The 26,888-nt window shown below is 35.7% G+C and overlaps 1 protein-coding gene across 1 annotated transcript in view; it reads right to left on the bottom strand.

The window, feature by feature from the left end:
* TTN (titin) overlaps positions 1-26,888 on the bottom strand; it is a 268,972-nt gene that overhangs the window by 140,478 nt on the left and 101,606 nt on the right. The window contains exons 105-149 of the mRNA XM_070241291.1: positions 25,704-25,913; positions 25,416-25,493; positions 25,258-25,284; positions 24,797-24,856; positions 24,406-24,489; positions 22,753-22,809; positions 21,724-21,777; positions 20,429-20,833; positions 19,895-19,957; positions 19,380-19,457; positions 19,144-19,221; positions 18,464-18,547; positions 18,153-18,233; positions 17,057-17,140; positions 16,580-16,663; positions 14,459-14,542; positions 14,150-14,230; positions 13,924-14,004; positions 13,673-13,756; positions 13,311-13,412; positions 12,774-12,875; positions 10,836-10,916; positions 10,574-10,642; positions 10,255-10,338; positions 10,004-10,087; positions 9,635-9,718; positions 9,329-9,412; positions 8,507-8,587; positions 7,984-8,202; positions 6,698-6,775; positions 6,414-6,488; positions 6,114-6,206; positions 5,252-5,329; positions 4,897-5,055; positions 4,607-4,690; positions 4,349-4,426; positions 3,759-3,842; positions 3,116-3,199; positions 2,824-2,907; positions 2,277-2,621; positions 1,863-1,946; positions 892-966; positions 647-730; positions 332-409; positions 47-121 (exon numbers count right to left, since the gene is read on the bottom strand). Coding sequence (XP_070097392.1) covers positions 47-121; positions 332-409; positions 647-730; positions 892-966; positions 1,863-1,946; positions 2,277-2,621; positions 2,824-2,907; positions 3,116-3,199; positions 3,759-3,842; positions 4,349-4,426; positions 4,607-4,690; positions 4,897-5,055; positions 5,252-5,329; positions 6,114-6,206; positions 6,414-6,488; positions 6,698-6,775; positions 7,984-8,202; positions 8,507-8,587; positions 9,329-9,412; positions 9,635-9,718; positions 10,004-10,087; positions 10,255-10,338; positions 10,574-10,642; positions 10,836-10,916; positions 12,774-12,875; positions 13,311-13,412; positions 13,673-13,756; positions 13,924-14,004; positions 14,150-14,230; positions 14,459-14,542; positions 16,580-16,663; positions 17,057-17,140; positions 18,153-18,233; positions 18,464-18,547; positions 19,144-19,221; positions 19,380-19,457; positions 19,895-19,957; positions 20,429-20,833; positions 21,724-21,777; positions 22,753-22,809; positions 24,406-24,489; positions 24,797-24,856; positions 25,258-25,284; positions 25,416-25,493; positions 25,704-25,913 — 4,485 coding nt within the window. The remainder of the gene's footprint in view (positions 1-46; positions 122-331; positions 410-646; positions 731-891; positions 967-1,862; positions 1,947-2,276; positions 2,622-2,823; positions 2,908-3,115; positions 3,200-3,758; positions 3,843-4,348; positions 4,427-4,606; positions 4,691-4,896; positions 5,056-5,251; positions 5,330-6,113; positions 6,207-6,413; positions 6,489-6,697; positions 6,776-7,983; positions 8,203-8,506; positions 8,588-9,328; positions 9,413-9,634; positions 9,719-10,003; positions 10,088-10,254; positions 10,339-10,573; positions 10,643-10,835; positions 10,917-12,773; positions 12,876-13,310; positions 13,413-13,672; positions 13,757-13,923; positions 14,005-14,149; positions 14,231-14,458; positions 14,543-16,579; positions 16,664-17,056; positions 17,141-18,152; positions 18,234-18,463; positions 18,548-19,143; positions 19,222-19,379; positions 19,458-19,894; positions 19,958-20,428; positions 20,834-21,723; positions 21,778-22,752; positions 22,810-24,405; positions 24,490-24,796; positions 24,857-25,257; positions 25,285-25,415; positions 25,494-25,703; positions 25,914-26,888) is intronic.

Genomic DNA, 26,888 nt, shown 5'->3' on the forward strand with positions numbered 1-26,888 from the left:
GACAATGATGACTTTGAAAATGCGATTTTCTTAGAAAGTCATCTACCTTCAACTGGTGGAACTTCCTCTTCTTCAGGGACAACGATTGGTCTTTCTTCCACTTTCTTAGGTACCTCAGGAACTTAAAAGATATTGATTGTTTTAGGTACTTAAAATGCAAGAACCAAAGAAGAGTATATAAAGATCAAGTTTCCTGTTTTTCAACACAAGAGTAAATATAAGAACACACATGCACAAGATGAAACATCGACATTTCACGGATTCAGTTAATGAGACAAAAAGAAAGAGGGTTGTGGTTTAAGATTAAGAGTCCATTAAAGAGATAGTCTACCTTTTACTGCTGGAGGCTCTACTTTTTTAGGAAGAGCAATGGGTACTTCAGGGACTGGTTTCTTAGTTACTTCTGGCTCTTTAAAGATATATGAGTTTAGTATTTTTATTTTTTAGAAACAACATACACAGATGTAAATACCCAAACACAAAGTGGAAAAACAGACATAGCACAAACATGGGTGCAACAGAGTCACAAATGACGACTGTAAATGACAGACCATACAACACAATATTTATGTTGAACATCCTGTGTGGGTTGCATCACAGTTCAACATTGGCGCAGCAAACACATCTCTGTTTTGGGATGATGTACCTTTGGCAGGAGGAGCCACTGCTTTCTTAAGACCAGGAGGAGGCACCTTCTTTACTGGTTCAGGTTTCTTAGGCACTGCAGGCACTTTAAAGATATTATTTTATTTTGCAGTTTCCGTTTCACACAGAGACAATGGATAGAGCAATAATATAAGCTGTGTTAACAAATACAGAAACAGGACACTTTGACGTTTACAGGTGATGGAAAGAAATGGCAGTGTCTAATTTGCTTGGGAATAGTAGTACCTGTGGCAGGAGGAGCCTCCTCTTTCTTGGGAATGACCACTTTCTTCTCTGCTACTTTCTTCTTAACCTCAGGCACTTTAAAGACATCATTTCATGATAAGAATTGTTGTGAGGGACAGAAAAGAGAAAACATAAGAAGTCGACACACAGAGAAAGACCAACATGCAACAGTCACTCAAGATAGGAATGGAAGCCCAAGTGTTATGATATAATTAGGTTTTGTAGAGTAAGGGATCAGCAACCTATTTGATTATCAGATAATAGATGCTGTTATTTCATCCATTTAAATTTCACTAGGAATTTATTAAATCATTATCTCTAAAAATAGTTCTGAATCCTTGAAATCCAATAAAGGATCAGCTTTACCATTTCCTTGACTATAGGACTATTTAGCCTGGTGGGGAGGTCATTTCACTGAAGAGGAACTTGAGGCTCAGATTGGTTAAAGGACTTGCTCATGGTAACACAGCAAGGTACAAAGTCAAGGCTAAAATAAAAACCTGCTGGGCTACCATTTATACATATGTATCAGAAGATATAGGTATTTCTCATTGTTTTGATAAATACATTAATCTTTCTTTTTTCTATTTCATCCTGGTGTTATAAGGGCACTTTATAAATGGTTGAAGCATACAATTTAGGTAGATTTATTCATCATATTCTTCAGGTGTCTTTTTTCTGTAGATAATTTACCTTTGCAGAATATCTATATGAAAATGATGATGTTTAATAAAACTATAGGGAATCAGGTAGAACTTGTGTGGCAGTTCCGGGACAACACTTCCTTTCATCTTTGCTCTTGAATACTGCTTTGCATCCAATGGAAAGTGGATATTAGTGTTTCTGAACAATTTCATAAGTAAAAAGGTGACTATCTATTTTATAAATATAATGTTTCCTAAAACCCAGTTCCACCATAACTTTTCTGGTAAAGCTATGGATGAATGTGTATTCACTTTGTGGAGGTGTACCTTTGGGTGGTGGCGGTTCCACTTTTTTAGGAGCGGGAACAGGGACTTTCTTCTCTGGTACAGGTTTCTTTGGCACTTCAGGCACTTAAAAACATTCATTTTTAAGACATTAAAAATCACATACACAGTATTGTATATATAACAAAAAGACAAGTGAGAATAAGACCACAAATGACTAAATAACATTTCATATCATGAAATTTGAAAAGACATTCAGATAATTTACAATAGACAGACGCACAAGACAGATACATAATAATAACAGCACATGTATCTGGAATGTTTTCTAAGATTTAGTTGGCGGACAACATAGAGAGTAAAGCATTATAGACAAAATTGGAGATGAACAAAAAGATGGAAAGGCAGAATTTAACACAAAAGAAGCTTTGATGACTCCAAGAAGAGCTGCTATACCTCGTGCAGGTACTGGCACCTTGGGTTTAATTTCTGGAAGAACTTCTTCTTCCTCAGGTACAAATTCTTCCTCCTCTGGAGGAACTTCCTCTTCCTCAGGTAGGACTTCCTCTTCCTCAGGTGGAACTTCCTCTTCCTCAGGTAGGACTTCCTCTTCCTCAGGTGGAACTTCCTCTTCCTCAGGTGGAACTTCCTCTTCCTCAGGTGGAACTTCCTCTTCCTCAGGTAGAATTTCCTCTTCCTCAGGTGGAACTTCCTCTTCAGGAGCAATTTCTTCTTCAAATGGAGCTTCCTCTTCTCGAAGCAGAGCTATAGGAACCGGAACTGCCTCACGTTTCTTCGGCACTTTAAAGATATTTATTCAGTCATACAAACATCACTTTTATGTACAATATTCACAACGAGACAACATAAAAAGCAAATCTTCTGTGATCATAGAGCATCAACTGTCATCAAGGTAAATGTCATGAAGCATTAATTATGATTAGTGACGCTGTGTAACACCAGTTAGTTTTCATTTTTGCCCTGGTTCTGCAGATTAATGTACCTTTGGGTGGTGGAGCTTCCACTTTTTTCGGAACAGGTGTTGGTTTCTTTTCTTCTGGGATGATCTTCTTAGGCACCTCTGGCACTTTAAAGATATTATTTACCTTTAAGAATGTGTTCTTTTATGTGTCTTAGAGCAACAGATATGAAAAACTAATCACGAAAACCCCGACTTTTATATTTCTAACAGACAGATAATTTTTTAAAATGTTACGTTGTGGGGGAATTTGTATGTCAATATGCATAAATGTTAGGGTTTTTCCCCACGTGCTTTGAATGATGAATGGATGTACCTTTTGCAGGTGGAGCTTCTACTTTCTTAGGAACAGGAACTGGCACCTTCTTCTCAGGCACAGGTTTCTTGGGTACTTCTGGCACTTTAAAGAAATGATTTAGAGAAAAATTTTATATAACATGAAATTTTGAGTCTAAGCGTAGTCTCAAAAAGATTAAGATAAGGTAATAAAAACATGACCGAGGTATTTCAAGAAGTATTTTATCTTTAAAATAAAATCTTTTTGGGCCGGCCCCGTGGCTGAGTGGTTAAGTTTGCGTGCTCCACTGCCACAGCCCAGAGTTTCGCTGGTTTGGATCCTGGGCGCCAACATGGCACCACTCGTCAGGCCACATTGAGGTGGCGTCCCACATGCCACAACTAGAAGGACCCACAACTAAAATATACAACTATGTACTGGGGGGATTTGAGGAGAAAAAGGAGAAAGAAAAAAAAATAGATTGGCAACAGTCGTTAGCTCAGGTACCAATCTTTAAAATAAATAAATAAATAAATAAATAAATAAATAATAAAATCTTTTCTTTTCTATAAAGAAATATTAAAGAGTTGCATCCCCAAAGAGCACCGAATTGAACCAATTAATTTTTCACTTATATGTAGATGTGAAATAAAAAAATTTGCGACACTGTAAGTTCATGTACCTTTGGCAGGTGGAGCTTCCACCTTTTTAGGAACTGGTACTGGCACTTTCTCCTCTGGTACAGGTTTCTTGGGTACCTCAGGAACTTTAAAGATATCAAATAAGGTTAGTGTTACATTTTTCACCCATAGATAAGAATCCAGCAATTTCAGGACTTATTTGAAGCATCATTGATATTCTAACGATTTCACTTTAAGACTGAAAATAATAACAGCTACAAAACAAAGGCTGGGAAATGCACAAAAATTAAGATAGAAAACACTGAAGAAACAGACTGGTGATAAAGACAACACGCAATGCCTGGTAAGTGGTGATTCTGTCCACTTTGGTATTACAATAAGAATCCATTTTACACTAAGAACTTTCCACCAAAGAGGAGGAGCCAATCACCAAGCATCACCATCCTTTGAGGGTAAAATTCAGAGATGAATGCAGGGTAAACTGTTCCTATAATCAGCCAGTTGGGTGGTCTTTGTCTTGGCATTAATATTGTTAATATTGTCATGGGGAAAAACCTGATATGGCTCACCAAGTTATACTACGTGAGTAAATTATTACATCATCCCACTGATGGATTATAAAGAGATGTACCTTTAGCTGGTGGAGCCTTCTCTTTTTTAGGAATGGGCACAGGAACTTTTTCCTCTGGCTTCTTAGGAATCTCAGGCACTTTAAAGATATTGTTTATTGGTAAATTCTAACTATGAGTAACAACACATCCACATAAAGGACAGTTAATGTTTCTAACAACAGATAGCAACACACACACAGTTTCGAACTCAGAAGATAGTTAACTATTTATATGCAGATTAAGGCTTTCGTATGCCCATGATATGAATGGTGGTGTACCTTTTGCTGGTGGGGCTTCCTTCTTTTTGGGAACAGGAACAGGTTTCTTCTCTTCTGGAACAGGTTTCTTGGGTACCTCAGGCACTTTAAAGATATTATTAAGAATTTTGGAAATGTTGCATAAAAGATATAAAATGTTAAAAGCAACTGCAGAAATCATACTTCAGCATCTAAAAGTGTCTGCTTCTAAAATTGGTCATTGGTGCTAATAAACCCCAGAATATGACCAAATTAGACACTCAGACTCCAAAGATGCTGATGTGTGTCCTTTGGGAGGAGATATAATCTACCTTTGACTGGTATCACTGGTACCACTTCTTCTTCAGTTACGAGTTCCTCTTCTTCGTAAACGTACTCTTCTTCTTCTTCATGATATTCCTCTACTTGGGTTACAACTTCCTCTTCAAAGGCTATCTCTTCTGGTTCTCGTCTTTTAGGTACTTCTGGCACTTTAAAGATATTATCTTTAGGTTGGACACTTTCCAATTACTCAGCAAAATTAAGACACATTAGGAACATAGCCATTTGTAACAGAAGAAAGAATAAGCTTTATCTTTCCCACAGAAGAACTCCACACATAGGACTGAACATGAATTTTATACCAAAAAAGACAAACAACACATTAAAATGAGTGTTATTAGGTACCTCTAACAGGTGCGGCTACTTCCTTTTTAGGAACTGGTACTTTTTCTTCAGTGACAACCCTTTTGAGCTTCAGGGGCACTTGAAATATTAAGTATAAGAAAATTTTATTGTCAGAAACAGGCCAACGTGCCAATGCTCGCTTTGTCGTACTTTAAGCAGATAGAATAATTTTGCAAGTGCCTCTCATATGATAGATACACAACTGTTCACCTATAGGAAACTTTCTATGTTCCATGGAAATGATTCTGAACCCCACTGGGATAAAAACACACAGAGGTACTCAAGTAAGTCTCTGGGGTAGCAGAGCTCAATGTGAAACGATGTTAGCGTTCAGGTGTCTCTGCTGGTAGGAAATATCCTTTACTGAGAAGCTAATACTTGTGGATAAGTATACTTCCTGAAATTGTAGAGAAGTTACTTCACACTTAGTAAAAAGCAGAAATAAAGTGCCTAGATACTGAGTTAGCTTTTATTTTTAATCTCCAAAATGACTTTAGAATGAATAAATAGTTACTGAACTATGGTGAATATTGTTATATCATTACATCAATTTAGATAAATCAGGAATGTGCCAAATGGTCACTGATTTTAAGTGCAAACATTCTATTTTATATATACATACACTGTAGCCATGTGGCAAGACACAGCCATTTTATAAGAGGCTGTGGATGTATTTTGAAATAACTTTTTCTTTTAAAGGTAACGTTATCTTCTTATCCTGTATTTACAGATTTTTACATCCAATATCCTGCTAAAGACTAATTTAAAAGACACACAACAGCAAAACAAAGCAAAACATAGCTGCCTTAATTTTTAAAAAGACATTATAACAGACTACTATCTAGGAAGGAAATTATTATACCTTTAGCAGTTGGTTCGGTCACCTGCTCTTTTTCACGTTTGGTAATTGAAATGTGTATTTTTTCCTCAACAACTTTCTTTGCTTCTTCAGTCACTTTAAAGATATTAATTATTGAACAGCATTAAAACCAACCACATAAATACCATGTAAATAAAAATACACGAAAAACTGTGAAAGGTAAGAATCAGGACCAGAACAATACATTCAGTGAAAACAAAGACCAGCAAACAAGGTAGGAAGACGGGTCTACAGAACACAAGTAACAAAGATGGCTTTGGTAGTTGTCACTCTGCAATGTACCTTTGGGTGGCACAGGTTTGAGTTTCTTAGGAATGGGCACTGGTACTTTTTCTTCAGGGACAGCTTTCTTCGGCACTTTAAAATATCAATAGGAATAGATTTAAAAACCTGAACCAGATTTCTTAAGAGTACTAAGAACAAAAAGTTAAGAAGTAAGATGTGTAAAGTAACATTCCCAAACACACACACAATTTGTACACGGCCACTTCAACATGTACTTATCGTATGACAGACATGTGAGAAACACAGGTCTCTTAGAACTGGTAATATTATTTTCACTCTACCTTTCGCTGGTGGGGCCTTTGGCTTTGTGGGAACTGGTTCTTCGTGGACAGGCTTAACTGGGACAGGCTTCTCAGGCTCTTTAAAAGTACATACATGGTATTTAAGGTTAGACTTTAGAATGTAAATAAAAAATAATATTTCTTAAATGGACTTAAAGAATTAAAATAATGTATATTTTATCTACAGTGTAGCCGTAGCCTCTAGAGGTGAGTGAGAATCACGGGTCCAAGTAGAATAAAGTCTAAAAGACCTAAATAACCTTTCAGTGCCCTTTCCTCCTTGCTATTAACTTAAATTAGGTAATTGTAACACTCTCTTACACATTAAAATTCTCACTTCACTTCAGGTAGACAACATCATGGTTAAAACTCTTTTCTATGCAACATGGGTTTTTAATGCTATCTGTAAAACTACATAGGACTTTCTCAAAGTTAGGCGATGAAACATCAGAAATTAAGTGAAATAATATTGATTCATTTCAAAATTCCAATAGGAACTTATTATTTGAGAAAAATAAGTTCTTTGGAAACAAAGTTATACGCCTACAAATTAATCCTCATTAGATAAAACACAACTGCTTGTGTTAGCCTTCTCTGCTTTTTTTTTTTTTGGTGAGGAAGATTTGACCTGAGCTAACATCCATTGCCAATCCTCCTCTTTTCTTTTTGTGCTTGAAGAAGATCAGCCTTAAGCTAACATCTGTGCCAATCTTCTACTTCACATGTGGGACGCCTCCACATCATGGCTGATGACTGGAGTAGGTCCGCACCCAGGATCCAAACCCGCGAACCCCAGGCTGCCCAAGCGGAGCACACAGAACTTTAAGCAATAGACCATGGGGCCAGCCCCTAACTGCCTTTACTTTTGAGGAGTCTTTGTCAAGTTTTGGTGATGGGAAGCCTGAGAGTAGTATGTTTTCTCAATAACTTGATAATAATAAGCTTCAGAATGAGAGACATTTAGAAATTTTTAATCATGAATGGTCATGAGCACTTGAATATCAACTCCTAACCTTTTAAAGAAAGAAACTTTTTAGTGACATTTCCCATTTTAGGTATAAGTGAAAATAAGGGGGGAAATAGATTATTCCAAGAACTAAAGTCTAACAATAACCTTAGATTCAGAGAGGGTTTTTTTTTCTAGAAGTTATCCAAGAACAAAATTCTGAATTTGCCAAATGAAACAAAGTTCTTTCCAAATTTCTTTGGGCATCCCAAATTTTATCCTATTCTACTGGAATCTGCACATATTTAATGTGGCTTCAGGTTTGCAGTTTTGCTCATACCTGTGACATATTCTTCACGTTCTTTATACTCTTCATAATGTTCAAATTCACGTTCCTCATATTCATCATATTGCTCATACTCTTCTGTTGGTTCATACTCCTCAAATTCTTTGTAATCATATTCTTCTTCATATTCTTCATATTCCTCTTCCCGTTGTACTGAGACAACCTCTTCTTCTCGGGTATAAGACCATTCTTTCTCTTCTGCTACAGCTACTTCTAGGATAATATTGAAAACAGGCAGCATTTTACTTGAAGCCCATTTAGAGATGAGAGGGACAACGTGCTCTGATTTCATTGTTTGTGATGGTCTCATGCACTGGCTGTGGGAGACCCTGCCTGGGAGACCTGCTGGGCAAGGTATTGCAGAGTATACATCTACCTTTTCCGATTTCCTATGTTAGATTCCCTGCCTTTAGTCAACAATAAGCCAATAAAGAATGGGAGTCAAACTGGGAACTAGTGGGCAAAGAGTTGTGTAGTTTCATGCTTCATTTTATTATTTAGTCAAAGCACAATATACCTTTAGCGAATTGAGGTTCTCTTTTTGGAACTTCAATGGATACCTTTTCTTCTTTAACAGCTCTTTTCCTGATTTCAGCCACTTTAAAAAGAGTAATTATTAAAAGTGAATTGCATGATTCTGAATATATATGTGTTAAAATAAAATTGTGTATGAACAATCCAAGGACAAAGATGACTTATAACCATGCTGGTTGTTTAAATTTTTCATTTAAATGGCAAGAAAAGTCAATAGACTTGGAAATAAACATGGTCTAATATACATATGAACACTTTTTTCTAAGCTACTTAATGCTTCAAAGACAGTGAATAACTTTAGGAAGATCAAGTAGTATTTATAAGAGAGTTAAAAAAAGACAACCAGACAGCATAAACAAAGACTATCAAACAAGCATTAGACAGCAACTTGTGTAACAAATGGTAATTCACCTTAATTCTAAGATATTGTCATAAACTCTATTAGCACAACGTAGAAAATTTAGGATTTAAAAAATTTTAAGTTTCATCAACGATTTCCACACAGAACAAGCATTTCGGCTGATGAGTTTAGTATATAGACAAATAAAGATATATTAGAAGACAAGCACATTTTAAGGGAAACTACCTACACATGTTCGTGGGGAGTTTCATTTTTTTTTAGAAAAGAAAGGAGAGAGAGAATACTTTCTGGTATCAGATATGTGTAGTTTTAAAGTGAAATAGCATATGCATATTACTTTACTTTATAATATGTATTTAAATTATTTTTTCTAGGGATCCCAATTCTACTAGAATGGTTTCGATATCTATATGCTTATTTTGATTTTTGAGAAAGTTGGTATACCTTTTGTTGGTGGCTCCTCCTCTTTTTTAGGTTTGAGTTTTGGAACTTTCTCTTCTGGAATAGCTCTCTTGGGTTCTTCTGGCACTTTAAAGACAGATTTCACTTTAAAGAGTTGTTTCCCCCATTCAAACCACAAAAAGGCAGTCGTGTAATAGTAACTCAAACATAAAGACTGGACATTTTCATTATTTTACACATAAAACAATAATATAACAATGACAACAAAAACCAACACCCATAGCCAGTGTATTTGGTGAAGAGAAGAGGGAAAGCACACTATTCTGTGGATTGGAAAGCCCCATGTACCTCTTGCTCTTGGAGGCTCCTCTTTTTTAGTTATAGCAACAAGAACTTTTTCTTCCTGGGTAATTTGCATGTGCCTCTCAGTCACTTGAAAGATAATTTTAGTATTAGGGAGTTATAGTACTTAAAGTGGAATTTTAAAAATATATTAGCCAGAAAGTACTGTGATTTTAGAATATAACCATTTGCAAGGTACACACAAATAAACTTCACAACAGGTGAGTAATACTCCGTCCACAGACAAGGCAATAATACACCACGGTCACCAACATACACCAAGAACCTCCATATAAAAAGAGTGACCCAAGGACAGCAGCAAGAGGACGAAGGACAAGACGTGTTTCTAGTTTTTGTGCTGGGGATTTCATTTACCTTTGGTGGGGACAGGCTCTTCTATCTTAGCCACTTTTGGAGGAGCCCTTTTTTCTGGAACTGGTTTCTTTGGCTCTTCTGGCACTTAGAAGATATCAGGCAACACAGTCAAACACACAATATGAAAAACACTAAACATAGGCACACATTTTCTTGTTAACGTTATAAAAATTTGAGATTTAACCTTAAACATATCCATTTAAGATTTAAAAAGACAGACAATATTCAAGAATAAAGTAAAACCCATATACCTTTAGCTGGTGGCACCTTTTCCTTCTTAGGAACAGCAGCAGGAAGCTTCTTTTCTGGCACGATTTTCTTAGGTGGTTCAGGAACTTTAGAAAGATTAGGTTTAAGAATATTAGTTTGCATTACAGAAGAAGTGACATTGTTTTGGGGCAAAGAACTCACGTGTCAAAAAGATCACACATTTACACAAACATTAATGACTATATTCAGCAAAAATGTTTGTACATACATGCTGACAAAAACAGGCAATTTCTCAAATGAAAGGCATCATTACAGCTATCAAGACAAGTGATATCACATTTTTTTGAGAGAGAATTGTACCTTTAGCTGGTGAAGGCTCCTCTATTTTAGCAGGAATTTTCGGTTTTGGTACAATTTTCTTCTCAGGCACTTGAAAAGATTATAAAATACATTTGTAGAAATTTCCAGATTTCTTTTTAATACAAATGTAAGGAGTCTTTTTATTTACACAGGATATTTATCAACATTTGTGATACAGACAATAAACTAACTGCAAGAGAACATAAAGAATGGGACAAGCTAAACACACATAGGGCTAGCATTATTTTAAGAGTCTGAATACCTTCTGCTGGCTCAGCTTCCACTCTCTCAGCAATAACGTGCAGCTCTTCCTCCACAACGTATTCCTCAGGCTCTTCCATCACTTTAAAGACATCAGTTTTAAAGAGGATAAGTGGTAGTGTTTTTAATGTTTAACTCTAACTGTAATTTATTACTGCAAAGAGTAATTAAAATAGCAAAAGTTTGACACTTGCCAAACCCCTGATTGTTCGCATTTAGAATACCCAAAGAAGAACATTTTAGCCAAAGCATATGCCTTAATAAAGAGGAAGGGAACTAGGTTCCAGTAGTTTAATTTTCAAGTGCATCATAAAGATGGTGATGCTTGTCTTCACAGGTAGAACAGGACAAATACAAGACAAAACAATTCTAGAGGCTAAATTACCAAGAACACAAGAAGTTGAAGATAAGTTCAAAAAATAACAGAACACTCTAGACGTGAAGGCTGCAAGGCAGAAATGTAAACTTGAGGAGTCGTAAATAGGTTTATGAGAAAGAAAAGACCTGTATTACATATAACAAACCTACTGAGGACATGGAAACAAGCTTTTTTTTTTTTTTTCCAATTTTGTGGGAGCAAGTATGGTAGAAGAGGCAGGAGTCTTCATATGGTTTTTGAGCTTATGTGTATAAAGTTTATTATACAATAGGAAGATCTAGTTAAAAACATTAAAAACATATCTCTTTACACTGGACGTAAACTTTACAGGCTACTCATCTTTGCCCTAATCTTTTGGGCCTAACGAAAACATAAGAATATTATAGACTGTCTCTCTTTTTAATTAGAGTTTTATAGTACTGACAGAAACTTACAATGCATACTATCAAAAACTCAAATCCGATTCATGCAATGAGAACGTTCCTTGTTTACGTATGATATTTGGTTTCCCATTTCTGGAAGGGATGGGGCTCTCTTCGAAGCCATCAGAATCCTGACTTTTGCCTGACATATTGGTCTTTCCCAGGAAGCACAACAGAACTGCTTGGCTTCCTCTCAGGAGTCATGGCCCTTCTTGTTCTGTTCCCAGCCACTCCATTAACACTGCACATCTGGATTTCACATGGTAAAAGTGAGAAGTGGAGAAGGGATGAGGCACCTTTTATTAGCCAGAGATGCACTCGAGAGCACCTAAATGTACAATTTTATTCATCTTTTCATTGGGAAGAGAGTTAGTTTGTTAAGGAACTTACTGACTTCCCTTTAAAGAAGAGCTTCGTTAGAACTTGGGAAAGTTCTTTCAGATATAAGGGTTCAGCCAGCATGCTGGACTTTAGCAGGAAATCTAGTGGTGTCTTAATTGAAAAGGTATCTCAACACTGAAAGAAAGCTTGTTGTTCAGTTCTTAAGAAGTATAGAGAACTAGCATTGTAGGTATAGACAATTTGAATAACAAGTTAATCTAATCAAAGATATTACATAATTGTTTTCTCCATACATAAAATATAGGAAAGCCCTATGTGTTCAGTGCTTCCCTCTCAAGCATGGCCTTGACTTCTGGAATGTAATAAGGTAATATAATTTCTTGTTCATTTAAAAACTGTGAGTCAGGACACATTAGTGAGTTGTGCTATCAACATCATGTTACCCAGGTTTTAGACATCAGACGACCAAGGGGAAGATTATGCCAGTCCACCAACCAAAACCAGTTCTGTCTAATGAGAGGACAAATGTGTATGGAGAAACCTGCCCTATTAGTCACGTACAAACATGAAGACTCTTTTTCCATACAGTCAGGTAAGACGAGACGTACAACAAATACATTTGGTGTTTACTCTAAGTAATGCTCCTGAATCTTGTGTTTCGATCAAGAGATACATTTACTGAGGCCAATAGATGTTCACTGAATTTGTGTCACTTTCAATAATCTGATACACAATCTGTGAAAGAAAGCAGCTCGTCAGGACTCCACACCATCTCTAGCTTATTTGCATCATTTACCTTCATATTCTGTAACCTCCGCTTCCTCCTCCTCTCTTTCTTCTTCTCTATAAACTGAAATGGACACTCTTTCCTGTTCTTCTGAATAACTCCATTCCTCCTCTGCAGATATTTTAAAAGATAAGATTTAATTTAAATTTAGCCTCCTGAAATACTGATAGTAGCCAGGTGTTTCCTACAGATGGACAATGGTTTTTCTATCTGCTTCGGATGTGGCTTCACAGTGCTTCCTCATTACAAGAAGGAAAGAGCTGATTTAAGAGGAGGAGACAGTACAGCCCAAGACTGAGAAGAATATTCAGATTGTGTCCAAGTCTGGCCACTTTCACAATTATCACATTTTCAGCACCTATTCACTTTCTTAGAATGACTCAAGATCAACGCAGATACAAAAGGCTCAATCTCAGAAGGTTACAAGTAGACACTGATAAGGACAACTTCTAACGTAAACAATCTCATCTGGAACAAAGAAAAGACTTCGAGGAAACACACGCAAACTCAATTCTCCCCTCACTTCGGGTTATATAGCTTATATACCTTCGTGCCGCACGACTTCCGTTCTTTGAGGAACTGCAACGGATAGTTTTTCTTCGGCAAAATATCTTTTTTCTTCTACGACAGCTTTCTTAGACACTTCGGCTTGAAAAAAGCATTAAAGTTGAAGTTTAAAAATCAAGAATCTTAACAATTCTCTCTCCCTAGAGTTTGGAGAAGATTTGCACAGTATACAACTTCCACTAGCAAAATGGGAAAACAAGTTACATAACATATCACGAGTCTATACACACAAAAATTCTATCAGAAGAGAGACAAAGGGTCAGCACAAGAAGACAGCAGAGAGAAGCAACAAGAATTCCCAGGCTCATAGACTGTCGTCAGAAGCTTGAGACAAGTCCTACCTCGGGGAGGAGGAGCTTTCTTAGGGACAGGAACTGGTACAGGAACTTTCTCCTCTGGGACGGGTTTCTTAGGCGGAGCTGGCACTTTAGAAACATTATGCACTTTTAGAACTTCAGTTATTTCATTGAAGCCCAACACAAAACACAGATATACACCCACAATGCACTCACATCACAAAACTAACAAAATATTGTTTGTCTTGGAACATAATATTATAAACATGATTCTTGGAAAGATGGAGAGACGGTACCTTTTGGTGGTGGAGCTTCTTCCTCTTTCCGAGGAACAGGTCTTTTTTCTTCAGGAACTTTCTTCTTTGGTATTTCTGGCACTTAAAGGATAGTATTGGATTTTAAAATTCTCAGAAAGGCAAAATAAATGAGCAATATAGAACTGGCAGGCCGATTAAAGAAGACATGCAATTAAAGAAGCTTGAAGGAAAGACAAGGTTATTTCATGGAGATGGGATGAGGTACCTGCTGGTGGTGGAGATTCCTCTCTTTGAGTAACAATGGTTACTTTTTCTTCTGTGACAACCCTCTTCTGCACTTCAGCAACTTGAAAAGACAATTTTTAGAGTTGACTTTATATTTTCCAAGGTAGCTAATGTACAGGTATTTTGTAGGAAAGAAGGCCGGTAGACAGACACATCTGTTGAATTCTCACTCATATTATAAAACATTCATTTTGAATTTAACTGACTCAGTTAACAGATAATTAAACACAAAAACGTTTTGTATTCAAGACATAAAAATAGGACTTCTTTACTAAGTAAGTCACTGTACCTTTAGCTGGTGGAGCTTCCTTTTTCTTTGCAACAGGAACAGGAACCTTCTCTTCAGGGACAGGTTTCTTTGGCACCTCTGGGACTTAAAGTTTTTAAAACAGAATGTTAGTTTATACACATATCACTTTTATGAATGGACATAGGCACATACACAAATCTTTATGTAGCTCATTAATGTTGCTATAGATTCGCTATGCATCAGCAAAATAATGCAGAAAATTAAACTGTAATGTTATAAAGGTCACAATGTGATAAGTGTCACAAATAATGTTATAGAGGCATGTAGGCAATTAAAAATGAATTAAATACACAGAAGGATATGTACAGAATTCTTTCTTTATATATTGGTACACTTTCGATAAAAACAAATTAGTCCATGATTACACAAACAATATCGAGTATGGATATAAGATACAGAAAAATCTCTTTATACTTTGTATTGAGAAATGGAAGCCATAATGACAATGGGTTTAATTTATCTAAGATAGCTTAAACTAAGACATCTTTAGAATAGTTGTGTCTATATCAGTTGCTATTCTTTTTTCCATTTATCTTCTGATTTTTTTGGTGCACCTGTGGTGTATTCAAAATTCAGGAAACACTCTCATTCTAGAGTAAGGCTCTCAATCTGATATCCATGTGTCAATGGCTTTGGAGAGCTCTGTATACAAAATTCTGTGGGTATGCGCACATGTGCTTTTCTCTAAGAGGCTCCATAGTTTTCAACAGGATCTCTGACCCAAAAAAGGTTTACAATGGGTTTAGTTTATCTATTGTAGATGTTGATGATGGTGAATTTTTAATTGGCAGATGTATTTTAACAGTATGCATTATTGGCAACAATTGTTTCCATTCTAGATAAGATATTGGCAGTTTTTGTGAGCCTCTGCACTCTACACCTGCATTGGCAACGTCTTGATGTAATGCTACAGGTATACACTTGTGTGTGTATATATTGTTATATACACATGCGATGTTTATTGATATATACATGTTACTATATGTATCCGTTTTCATGGAGAAATAAGACATGCCGCTGTGTCTCTTTCAGGAGTGATCAAGTGGCTTTGGAATTAGTATTGGTTTTAGTAATATGACATTTTCATTACAAGCATTATAGTTTATTTTCATATAACTGTTATACTTTAATGATTACATAATCAGAGATAATTTTTAAAAAATCATTTGATTAAAAAAAAAAGGCCTAGAATTCTGAAAGAGACAAGAGTTTGAGACAGAGGGAAGCAGATTTGATTCAGGAAGAAAATAGAAACATTGGGAAGCCAGGCAAAAGGAAACACTAAAATGTATGATTTCAGTGAGCCTGGTTTCTCCTAAATTGGATGATGTTGAATTCTTTCTGAACCTCCTTACAACTGACCAGATGTGTGCAGTTTGTAGCTTCACTGCCTCCATAGAGCAGTGTCTTTTATCCCTAAAAACCAGAAAACAAACAAACCAAATCCAAAAAACCAAAGCAAGGGATCAGCAGATTTGAATGCAAACATTACCTATACGCAAGATCTCTGACTAGCTAATTAGATAACAACAGTCATGGCAAATACTGACGTTTAATTAAAGTCAAATGAAAGTAAATGTCAAAAATGGAAATGTTTCCAACTCTTCAAGACTCGCCACGATTGACTTTTCAGAAGAGTGGCCGTTACTAGCAGCACTGTGTGCATCTTGATGTAGTTAACACTCAGTTCTGCCAAACACTCTCCAGTTGTCGGTCTTTGCATCTCATCGTAACTCGTGAAAGTGTTTTTATAAAGAAAATGTCACATAGATGAGGGATGAAAGAGTTTTTTCCTAGAAACATGCCTGTAGAGAACAAGTTTCATAAATGTTTCTTCTTTCTCTAAGAGAAGAAAGACATTAACAATTTTGGATAGGAGTCTGACTTAGTTACTTCTTTAATAACACTTTCTGGTGGGGCTTTGGAATGTTCAGTATCGTGAATAGTGTATGTCAAGAGTGACCCCTGAAGCTGATAAACAAATGAAAAACACAGGAGCACGTAAGAGACACAAAATAGAAAGACAGCACAGCACGTATGAAGACCGTATAACGCCAAGCACTGGGACTAAGGGCCGCCCCAGGAGCAGCTCTGGTGTACCTTTTGGGGGAGCAGCAGGTTCCTTCTTGGGTACGGGAACAGGCTTTTTCTCTTCTGGCACAGGTTTCTTGGGAACTTCAGGAACTTTAAAGATACCATTGTTGAAACAATATTGAGACTTCTATTCTTCTCAGACATTTAAGATTACATTAAAGCATAAATCCTCAGTAAGAGTGTAAGAATTTAGGATGTAATTTAATACGTTCTATCTGTGTTGGAAATGTATGCCAAATACATCAATACCGTAGAGACATTAACATACGTATGTGAAGCAAAGACCCAATTAGCATGGTCTGGAGTCTAAACACGTTACTGATACTTGTATAATGCACTACCACACATTAACGAAATCAGCATGGACAGAATTAAGGACACTACAAATAGTTTACAAATGCTATTTTGTTAATACACAGAGCTCACAGAAAAAGATACAAGAAGACAGACACTAAGAAGTCTTTTTCAAAAATACTACTCTACCTTTGGCTGGTGGGGGTTCCACCTTTTTAGGAATGGGAACAGGGACCACTTCTTCTGGGGCTGGTTTCCGAGGTGGCTCAGGGACTTAAAAAAAAGCACCATTTTTGAGACATTGTGCATTTTGACTATAAGGCACATGTTGTTACAAGACTTAGAATTAAAATAAAGAGTAGACATTTCCCTTTTACACCAATTGAATGAAAGAGAATTATATGTTGGAAACAAGGCTAAAGGGAAACGGACAAGGCTAATTGGAAAATGTGATTAGAAATTGTGCTAATTAGAAAATGTGATTGCTATTCACCTAAAACTGCAGGAGCCGCCACTTTCCTAGGAACAGGCAGGAGCACCTCTCCTTCAGAGGTGCTCCTGTCTGTTCTCAGACACCAGATTTGGAAACTTTCATAACGCAGCTGCGTTAAAACAATTGTATTAGGTTATCTTAAATGTTTAAAAAGTTGACTTGAGCGGAAGAGGGGGCGGAGCCCTAATTTGCAGCGGCTGCGGATTTCCGATTTCCAGGGTGGTGTAAATACGCCCGCAGTGACGTCATTGCCGCGGACTTGAGAAGAGGAGCGCAGCCCCACACCATTATCTACTATTTCCGCCGCATAGATACAATAGACGGAAACAACCTCAGAAACGTAGGTAATAGTAAAATACAGTAAAATAGGAACTCATAAGTTTTCAGTATTTATTACCATATTGTTTTAATATAGGTTATTTAATTGTAAGTTTATATAATTTAACTTTTAATCATGGAGGTGTTAAACACTGGGCAGCAAAATTCCTGAAAATTTAACCATCTGCTCTGGTGAGCTGGTATGAGCTGGCTCCAGGACACGGTATTTCTATTTCCAAATAGTTGGTCACTAGATGGTAAATTCCCTGAAGCAGGGAACAGAGCCGCCATTCATTTTCATTCCTATCTCCGGTGCCCTCCTCACAGTCTTCCTATCCCCCCGTAATGTCCTTTGTACATAGTGACTAGAGGTCTGTTGACTGTGTGACCAAATCTATTATGCAATATTAACATATTCAGATGTTTCCTATGGAATTCTTAAAAGATTTTAAATTTAGGATGAATCACTAATACCTTTAGGTGGAGGCTCAATCTTTTTGGAAACAGCAACTTGAATTTTCTCTTCGGTAACAGTTTTCTTTTGTACCTTGGGGACTTTAAAAAATGTAAATTATAATTACTGATATGCCATATTGTGGGTGGTAATTGTAATTTACAAAGAATATTGAAATACAAAATAAAACAGAGACAAATGTGAAATGAAAAGATGACAGAGAATTACAAGGAGAGAGATGCCTACACAATTACAAATTAGATAAGAAGAGGGATATAAATTCATCTAAAGTCCTTCCATTTGAGCCCCCAAATTCAAATTTGCCTTATACCTGTGACTGACACCTCTTCCTCTGTGTGAGAAGCAAAGAACTTTTCTTCTGAAATAACCATCTTCTCTGTATGCACAGCTGGTACTTTAAAGAGAGTATTTCACATTAGTATTTCTTTTTCTAGGACAAGACACCAGATCAAATACATAGATCGTACACTATATTTAAGTGTTTAGACACAGAATGAGTGCATTAATATAACAGCTTGGCAACAAACTCAGTATTGATAGGAAGAAAAATCATGTTTTGATCTATAGGGACAAACAACCCACACAGCCTTTATAAAACATTACTGAATGGGAATCAAATAGACACTTCTTCACATGTCATGTGGTGCTTTTCCAAATCCATTAGGGTCTATTTATATAAATGAGAGGATGAGGAATATTATGTGCAATGGAATGCATTACATAGTGAAGTCAGAAGATTTCTCATTAAACAGAAAATCTTCCTTAAATAAAAAAGTTTGTAATTTTAAAGTAAAACTAGAAGCAAAGGTGGAGGATGTTATTATTTACTTAAATTATACGTATGTGCAACTCAACATAAAATATATATTACATAAGAATGTCTACTTTCGTGGTTTCAGATTTGTGAATTGTTTAGTAATATATGTACACATATCCATACACACAAATAAAAATGTTTAAAACTTGTAGCTGAAATACTAAGATGTGTACCTTTCACTTCAATAACTTCTTCCTGCACTGGAGTCCGGGAAGGTTTTTGTGGAACAATCTTCTTTGAAACTTCGGGTACTTAAAAAATATGTGCAAATATATTTGTATTGCAAGGAATATTGCTTTGCACAAAATTTAAGATAGTTTAGATGACTATATAAATAATTAACGTGAATAAATATAAATAAACAGATTATTTGTGTATATGGAGCTAGAAATGTTTTAAATGATAATACCTTTGGTGACTTGAACTTTTGCTTCCTCCACTCTTCGAGAAGTCTTTTCAATTTTTTCAACTACTGGCTTCTTTACAACTGCAAGCATTTTAAAGAAATTGCAGTACTTTTAGAATTTCTGTTAAAATACCCTCTCTCTCTCTCTCTCTCTCTCTCTCTCTCTCTCTCTATTTTTCTCTCTCTCTCTCTATATATATGTATGTATATATGCATATATATGTATACTTTTTTTAGAGGGAGACAAGTTTGGTGCTCTGAACTTTAAGTACAAGTTTCTGGACATCAGGTATTTTGGTTATGCTTTATTTTATATTTACCTTAACCATCTTTTTATCATCGTTTTATTTTTGCATTAAATGAATTAGATGGATATTCTAAAAAAAATCATGATATAATAAAGCTTAGAGAAGAAGTCATACATATTGGATTGAACTGGTGATTTATACATCTTTTCCAAACAAGCCAGCATAATGATGTTGATGCTCTGATCTATTTAAATAATTCCAATTACATACCTTTAGGAGGTGGTGCTTCTTTCTTTTCAGGCACTTTTGCTGGAATTTTTCTCTCATGTGGTTCTTTAACAAAAACACAGGAAAAAGAAGTGATGCTTAAGGAGGTAAGTTCCAGATGGTTGTATTAATTGCAAATTAAATAAGTTAAGAATAATATATGATTGTGTAAAGTATTGTATTGGGGATCTTTATTGCTAACATGATTTCTCTGGCTGAACTTAGAAGCAGGATCAAGCAGAGATGCAATGAGGCAGTGAAAGTAAAACTTGAACTTCTGTATTAGAAAATAGCACTTGGAATTAGTCTTAGCAATAGGACTAAATGATGCAACTTACAACGTCAAAGCATGAAAGTTACTGTAAAAAAAATGATTCTTTTAAAGATTAAGTTTCCAGAGATTTCTAAACTTAAGAAATGGAAATGATCATTTTATGTATTTCATATCTATTGCAAGTCAGGTAAATAACATTGAAAATATAGTGAACTGAGCAAAAATGAGGAAAAGAGAAAAAAAGTCACCCAATTTATACGTACCTTCATAAACCTCCTTTTGAACTTGAACTGCTTCTCTTTCTTGGTAAGTCTCCTCCCACTCTTCCTCCCCTTCGTCATAACCTTCTTCCCTTTCATAGTATTCTTGCCCTGCTTCAAAATCTTCTTCCCATTCCTCATGAACTTCCTTTCTGGCTTCTACCTTGGTCTCTTCATAGTCTTCATCTGGTTCTTCATAGTAAGGTTCTTCATATGGCTCCGTGTATGGTTCCACTTCCAGTTCGTCATATGGTTCTTCCAAAGATTCGATGAAAAGTTTTTTCTCCTCATAGACTGCTCGCTTTTTCTCATACACAGCTTCTTTTTCTTTCTGAACCTCTTTCTGTCTGGTTATGGTCATTATTTTTACTTCTTCAGCCTTGGAGGATACGTCAATAATTTCAGGAGCTAAAATAAAGAAATAAATAAATGGAAAGATTATATTAGTATATTAATTATATCCCCACAATTACTTCACTAAACGAAAGTCCAGGTAATCAAACAATATCAGTGTCTCAGATCTCAGTATTACGCTGATAATTTATGTTTTCTTTGTATTGGTTCCGTTTAAATTTTTGTTGTCTATGGAACGCAATATAGAGTATCAAGATGCACTCTACTCTTAATTTGAGGACTTTTCCAGAGTGAACAAAATGGCATTCACTGAATATTATCAAAAGGACACATCTTCCATTGTTCTATGCAGAGAACAATGAGAACTCCAGTTTGCAAACCCCCTAGTTTCCCATGGGATATTTTAATATTTGATCATTTAATTGAATTTATATTTAATGTTTCTGCAGTTAATCTCTATTTACATTTCCAATTGTTCTTTTGAGAACATTTCTAATTTTAAGCTACATTTTGATAGTCGAACATGACTCTTTAGTCAATTTAATAAAGATAATATTTAAAATTATGTAACCAAATCAATTAGTTACTTTTATATAAAAACTTTTCAAAAATCTTTAAGGCTAACATGATTTATACGATCCTTACATTTGTGTCAGCTACAACTGAAACCATAAGGGATGAGCCCTCCCTTTCTAGCCCTCACCACTTCTTCCCCTGTGTCCCTTGTGCTGTGGCTGCATAAACATCTCCCTGGGTTTCCTTTCCTGGGATTGGAACAATGTGAAGTAGCCATCATTTCTAGTGCTAATCTTAATATAGCAGAAAAGACTCTACAACTTTACAATAAGATAAAAGCCTAATATTTAAAAATAAGAATACACAGCAGAGATGCAAATCTCAGGAATAAATAGAATACAAATATTTAATAATTTCTTTTCATTTACCTTTGGCTGGAATTAAGGCAGTGGGAGGCGGGGGCTTCTTGGCAACCTCTGGGACTTTAAAAACATAAAATACATGTTTATTTTTAGATTTGCATTATTTAATGTTTACTACTCCTGTGCACCCGTTAGTCAGTTGTATGATCTGTGACTACTACTAATATACCAAATGCTTTTATAATTTCCAAATTTAGCTCCCCAGAAATGCTATGCAACGCCATGTTAATGAAAATGTACAGAAAGGCTGAAGTTTGATTCTGGTTTAGGTTGATTTAAAATAATTTAAAGTAACATGACGAGAAGATTCAATATGTCTAGTGCTAAAAAATAATGCATGTTTAATTTTTTGAATGATTAACTGTAAAGTTCAGGAAATATCCCTGCTCTTTTAGCTTCCTCTTATTCTAGAACATTTCACAAATGACCACTCAGAAGAAAGTCTCAGTGATTGGTGTCTCGTGCTCTTGGGTGCTCCTTCTTGGAGGAGCTTCTGTACTCTAATCTTAGTCAAACGGGTAGAAACTATTTGTTTAAATGTAGTTATCCAATCTTCTTCCTAAACGCTTCCAGGATATAGTGAAAATTAAAGTAATTGAATTGACTCTCCTTCACAATTATTTTTTCTGCAAGTATCAACATTTAGCTCAAGTGAACCAGGAAGGATTCTGAGTTGGGCTGGAGCAGCCACTTGACATTGGCATCAGCCTTTGACCTTCTGCTGTGGTGACTTGATCAAGACCAGCTGTTGGACTAGAGGGCAGTGGCTTCTGGAAATTACCATCCAGAGATAACATGAACCCTCTGGGTTGACATTGCATGCCATGGGCAGACAATGGCACAGGAGGTCCGGGGAGAAAAAAAGAAAATTGAGAAAGAGAGAATGAGGACTGAGTCAAAGAAAAGGCTGAGAGTGAGTGAAAGGAGAGATACCATCAAACTCTCACCTTCCTCCAACCTCCTCTATTTGAGATTTAAAATTTTTAACTAAGAGAACACCAGTACGTCTAAATTTTGATTAATTAATTATAATACCTTTAGGCGGCGGTGCCTCTTCTTTGGGCTTTGCGACTTTCTTGGCTTTTTTGGTCACTAAAAAATAAGATGTCAGATGTCAATAACTAAACTATTTTCACGAAACTAGGAGGTTTATTGAAGTATTTTATTTTTTCATATGTTTTGATAGTAACAAGAGATTCTGCACATTATTGCAAGATACTTGTTTCAGAAAGATCTTGGACTAGAAGGCAGAAAAGTTTTTTTTGAGGGAGATAGAATGTGTGGGGAATCTTACATCCTCACTGATTTTATGCCCGCTTAGAGTTAAAGTTTTCAGAACATCCTGAGTGAATCTAAGTGATATCATCGATAGAAAAGGTACACATTTCCATTTTTGTTTCACGTAGGTAAGAACACTTTAAATTTGTCAGGAAGAAGACTAACAAGTGAATTAGTGTCCTATCTATAATATATTGTGGAATTTTTCTTTTGGTGCTGATGTTATACCTTGATCACTGCCGCCGATCACAACTTGATTATGGCTCCTAGTATTCATGACTAAATAACACTGTTGTTAATTTTTAAAATATGACTTAATTTCTTGAGTTTCCCCTGTGGGTGCTCAAACTTAGCCATGTTGACACTAACCCTCAAATAATAAATCACTTATTAATTCATTAAGATAAATTATTATTCCTGACAACAAATATAAGTGGAAATCTAATTAATGATCTTTGAGTCTTGTTTCTCTCTGCCAAAAGAAGTAGATGAAATATATTTAACTATGTTCATACTGATTATAAAAATGCTTTTCTTTGTTATTGAGTGGCATTAGTCACAAAATTGGAAGTTATGTTTTTTTTTTTTAACTGAATTTCCCGAGGCTGGCTGAAAACTAGCTCAAGTTTTTGACACCAGCTGTAGTGGATATTAGGGGATGAGCCTGTCAAACCCTGGAAGCCAGTACAATAGTGGCTGTGGAAAAATGTGACTTTGGCATGCAGAATTTTTTCTGATGATGCCAGGAGAATTCTGAAAGCAATTCTGAACTCCCCAGAACTCCAGAAATTCCCAGGCAGTCTGTTGACTGATTTAGTTGAGCAGTTTTGGGGCACAAATAGTACAATTTATCTATTGAAATATTTGAGAGGGGCAATTCCCTGGTACACTCAAGAGCTCCTTATTGGTGAACGAATTCCTTTGCTTTAAAAAAATTAAATATATAAATACTCTAAATCGTATTTTTTGTAACAAAATAGTGAATTTTAAAAAGAAGTTGACATTGTAATTGGGAAAAAAACCAAACTGTATTTTGTAACTTGACCATAAACTAGTATGTTTTATTTCCATAAGCTTCACTAGAAATTGATTCCATTATTTTATTGTTATGTGTGTAGTTAGGAAAATAGGAAACGTGAAATCAGTTTGCCATTAATGTTTAAGTGATTCCATTAAACTAACATATTTTAATAGTAAGCATCGCAGTTGGTTTGTCTGATGATTTTCAGAATTTTAGGCACATGTCTTACACATTTAGTTAGTTAATACTTAGAGCAAATAATTTACATTTTGATAGACAATTCAACCTAGTGACCACTAGAGGGCCAATGTGTTGCATTAAATAACATTTTCCAGGCCTGCAATAGTTAAATTTGGTATTTTGACATTTAGGTAGATAACATGTAGTACCTTCAACACGTTTTGCTGGTGGTTTCTTTTCTTCAGGTGCTGGTAGTAACAGAGGGATAGGAGGAATAGCCGTAGGAGGGATTTCTGAAGAAAATAAATGGCATCATCAGTAAAACAGTTTGGTTCCCTATTTTGTGTGGAGTATAAGGAAAAGTCTCAACACATCTCTTTCAGTACTTCAAAGATGTTATAGTATGAATTCACCAACCAGAACAAATAAAAGTAGCATATATTGATAATTGTAACTACTCTTTTGCTTTGAGTTTTAATTACACAGCAAAGACTATGACATGGCAGGATCTGTTGCTCTATGCTCTGGTTTGGCATTGCTGATTTCCTAGTGGTGGAATATTGCTGCTTCTAGCCAAGGCATCGCGATGCTGGGTCTTACCATCTGGTGGCACTGCTCTGATAGGCATGGTTGGGATTGGAACTCTGGAGTCAGGAATATCTGAAAAGGGACATTTAATGATAAGCAGAGGGAGACTGAAAACTTAGATATTTACTAGACAACTAAGATGTGTTTGATTGTCAGGCATTTCCAACAGCAGCATCTAACATGTAGACACAAAGATATTAGGATTCTTTTGAATGCAACCACATATGCAAGTTTATTCTCTGGGAAAGTTTGTTTTTTTCTATGGTCACACCATTTGGCGTGATCCTAGATATCAGTTGAACGTAACCTTATTCTCTCTAATTTCCCAAATTGTACTATTTTCCTGATAATAATTTTACTGAATAATATTTTATTGAAAAAAAGAATAATATTTTTAGACATTTTAGTTTGGCTTCTATCATTTACAAAATCACATTGAAGGTGTAAGCAAGGATTTTTTTTTTTTAACTTACCAGGAGGCTTCATCTCAAGTTTGATTTCTGAAAAAGAGAAAAAAATTACATTTTGGTATTTAGAATTACATTAATTGTATTTAAAATTACATTTTGTATTTGCGTTTTGTCTGTGCAAGCTACTTTGCTTCGAAGATTTTCCTGTGGTGTTTTCTGACCTTTGGTTGTTAAGTACAGCTCTGCCGTGCTTCTCGCTTCACCTCTTGGCTCCAGGCGAGCAATTACTGAATAGACACCTAAGGAAGAGAATCATCAAAGTTTTGCTTTCTGATATCTTTGTAAATAACACTCTTTGTTTAAATATAGTATGTATTTACTCATACGTGTCTTTCCTAACAAAGTATTCTATATAGAATTACAGAGTATGAATGTAAAGTAGGGTAGAAATATATAAAACAGATAAGGTTTAAATCATATATTCACAGGGACACTGTCAATTAAATTACCTTCATCATCTGGGGTCACGTTGTGGATGGTCATATAATGGCAGCGACCATCATTCCTAAAGTTGTATTTCTGGCTCTCGGTCAGTTCTGTTGGTCCTTTGTACCATGTTACAATGGCGTCGTCGAAGGACACTTCACACTCGAAGGTGGCAGATTGATGCTCACTCACCACAATGTTCTGTATGCGTTTCGTAAACTGAATTGGTTCAGCTGTTTAAGCACAAAGAAAGTTCAAAGTTAGATTGTATAGGGAGGCATTTCTTTCACTGTGCTTTACCCCCAGATATTCAAAGTCTCCATCTTTTTATCCAATTGGAAAATAGCCAAAAGGGCTAAAAATATAAAACAAGAAGAAAATGCTTTTCTTTGCATCAGTAACCAAAAATTTTCTCAATACTTAAGTGTATTCCTGCAGGATCAATGTAGGAAATTGTAAAGAAATCCCTGAGAGTCCTTAAATACTTACATGAAGGCAACAGGCAAGGGTGCTTGTAACCCAAAAGCCAAATTAAACTTTAAAAATGTTAGTGAAATGAGGGGGTTCAAAGTAAAGGGAACATAAACTTAATTTTGCTCTATAATCTATTCCCCTTTGAAATTCTTTCTTTCCTCAGTAAAATAATTTTGCTACTCAGGATCTAGAATTGTATGTTATCTAATGTGTATAACTTTCTCCATGAAATAATTTCAAACTCAATAGGAAATCTACACTTGTAGATTTCAAAGGGTTCATTTTTCAGAGTTCTGAAATCTGCTTGTGAGCACATGAGGGCATGCACGAGTCAATCCACTGGGAATGGCAGGGGGTTTAGTCGGAGAACTGGCTGAAGTGGTGGGTCCTTCTGCAAAATTTTACCTGGAAGTCTAGCATTCAATATATAACAGCATCATGAACATCTTAGACATCATGTGTACTCTGGAGACCTTTTTATTTTGAAAGATCATATTAAAAATATGTAATTATTTAAAAAATGATAAGCACTTTCAACTGGATCCTTTAATTTGAAAACCATTTAAAATTTTTGAACTTTAAAATACAACCAGTCATTGATATCCATTGTAAAGCAAGTCAGAGAAACTGAAGTGCTTATGTAAATAAGAAGCCATATAGTTGTTTTCCAACAACTATAAATGGGCACCAACAACTGGAAGTAGATGCTATCATTATAGCCAAAATGTTGCTCA

The sequence above is a fragment of the Equus caballus genome, chromosome 18 (assembly GCF_041296265.1).
Source record: "Equus caballus isolate H_3958 breed thoroughbred chromosome 18, TB-T2T, whole genome shotgun sequence".
NCBI lineage: Eukaryota > Metazoa > Chordata > Mammalia > Perissodactyla > Equidae > Equus > Equus caballus.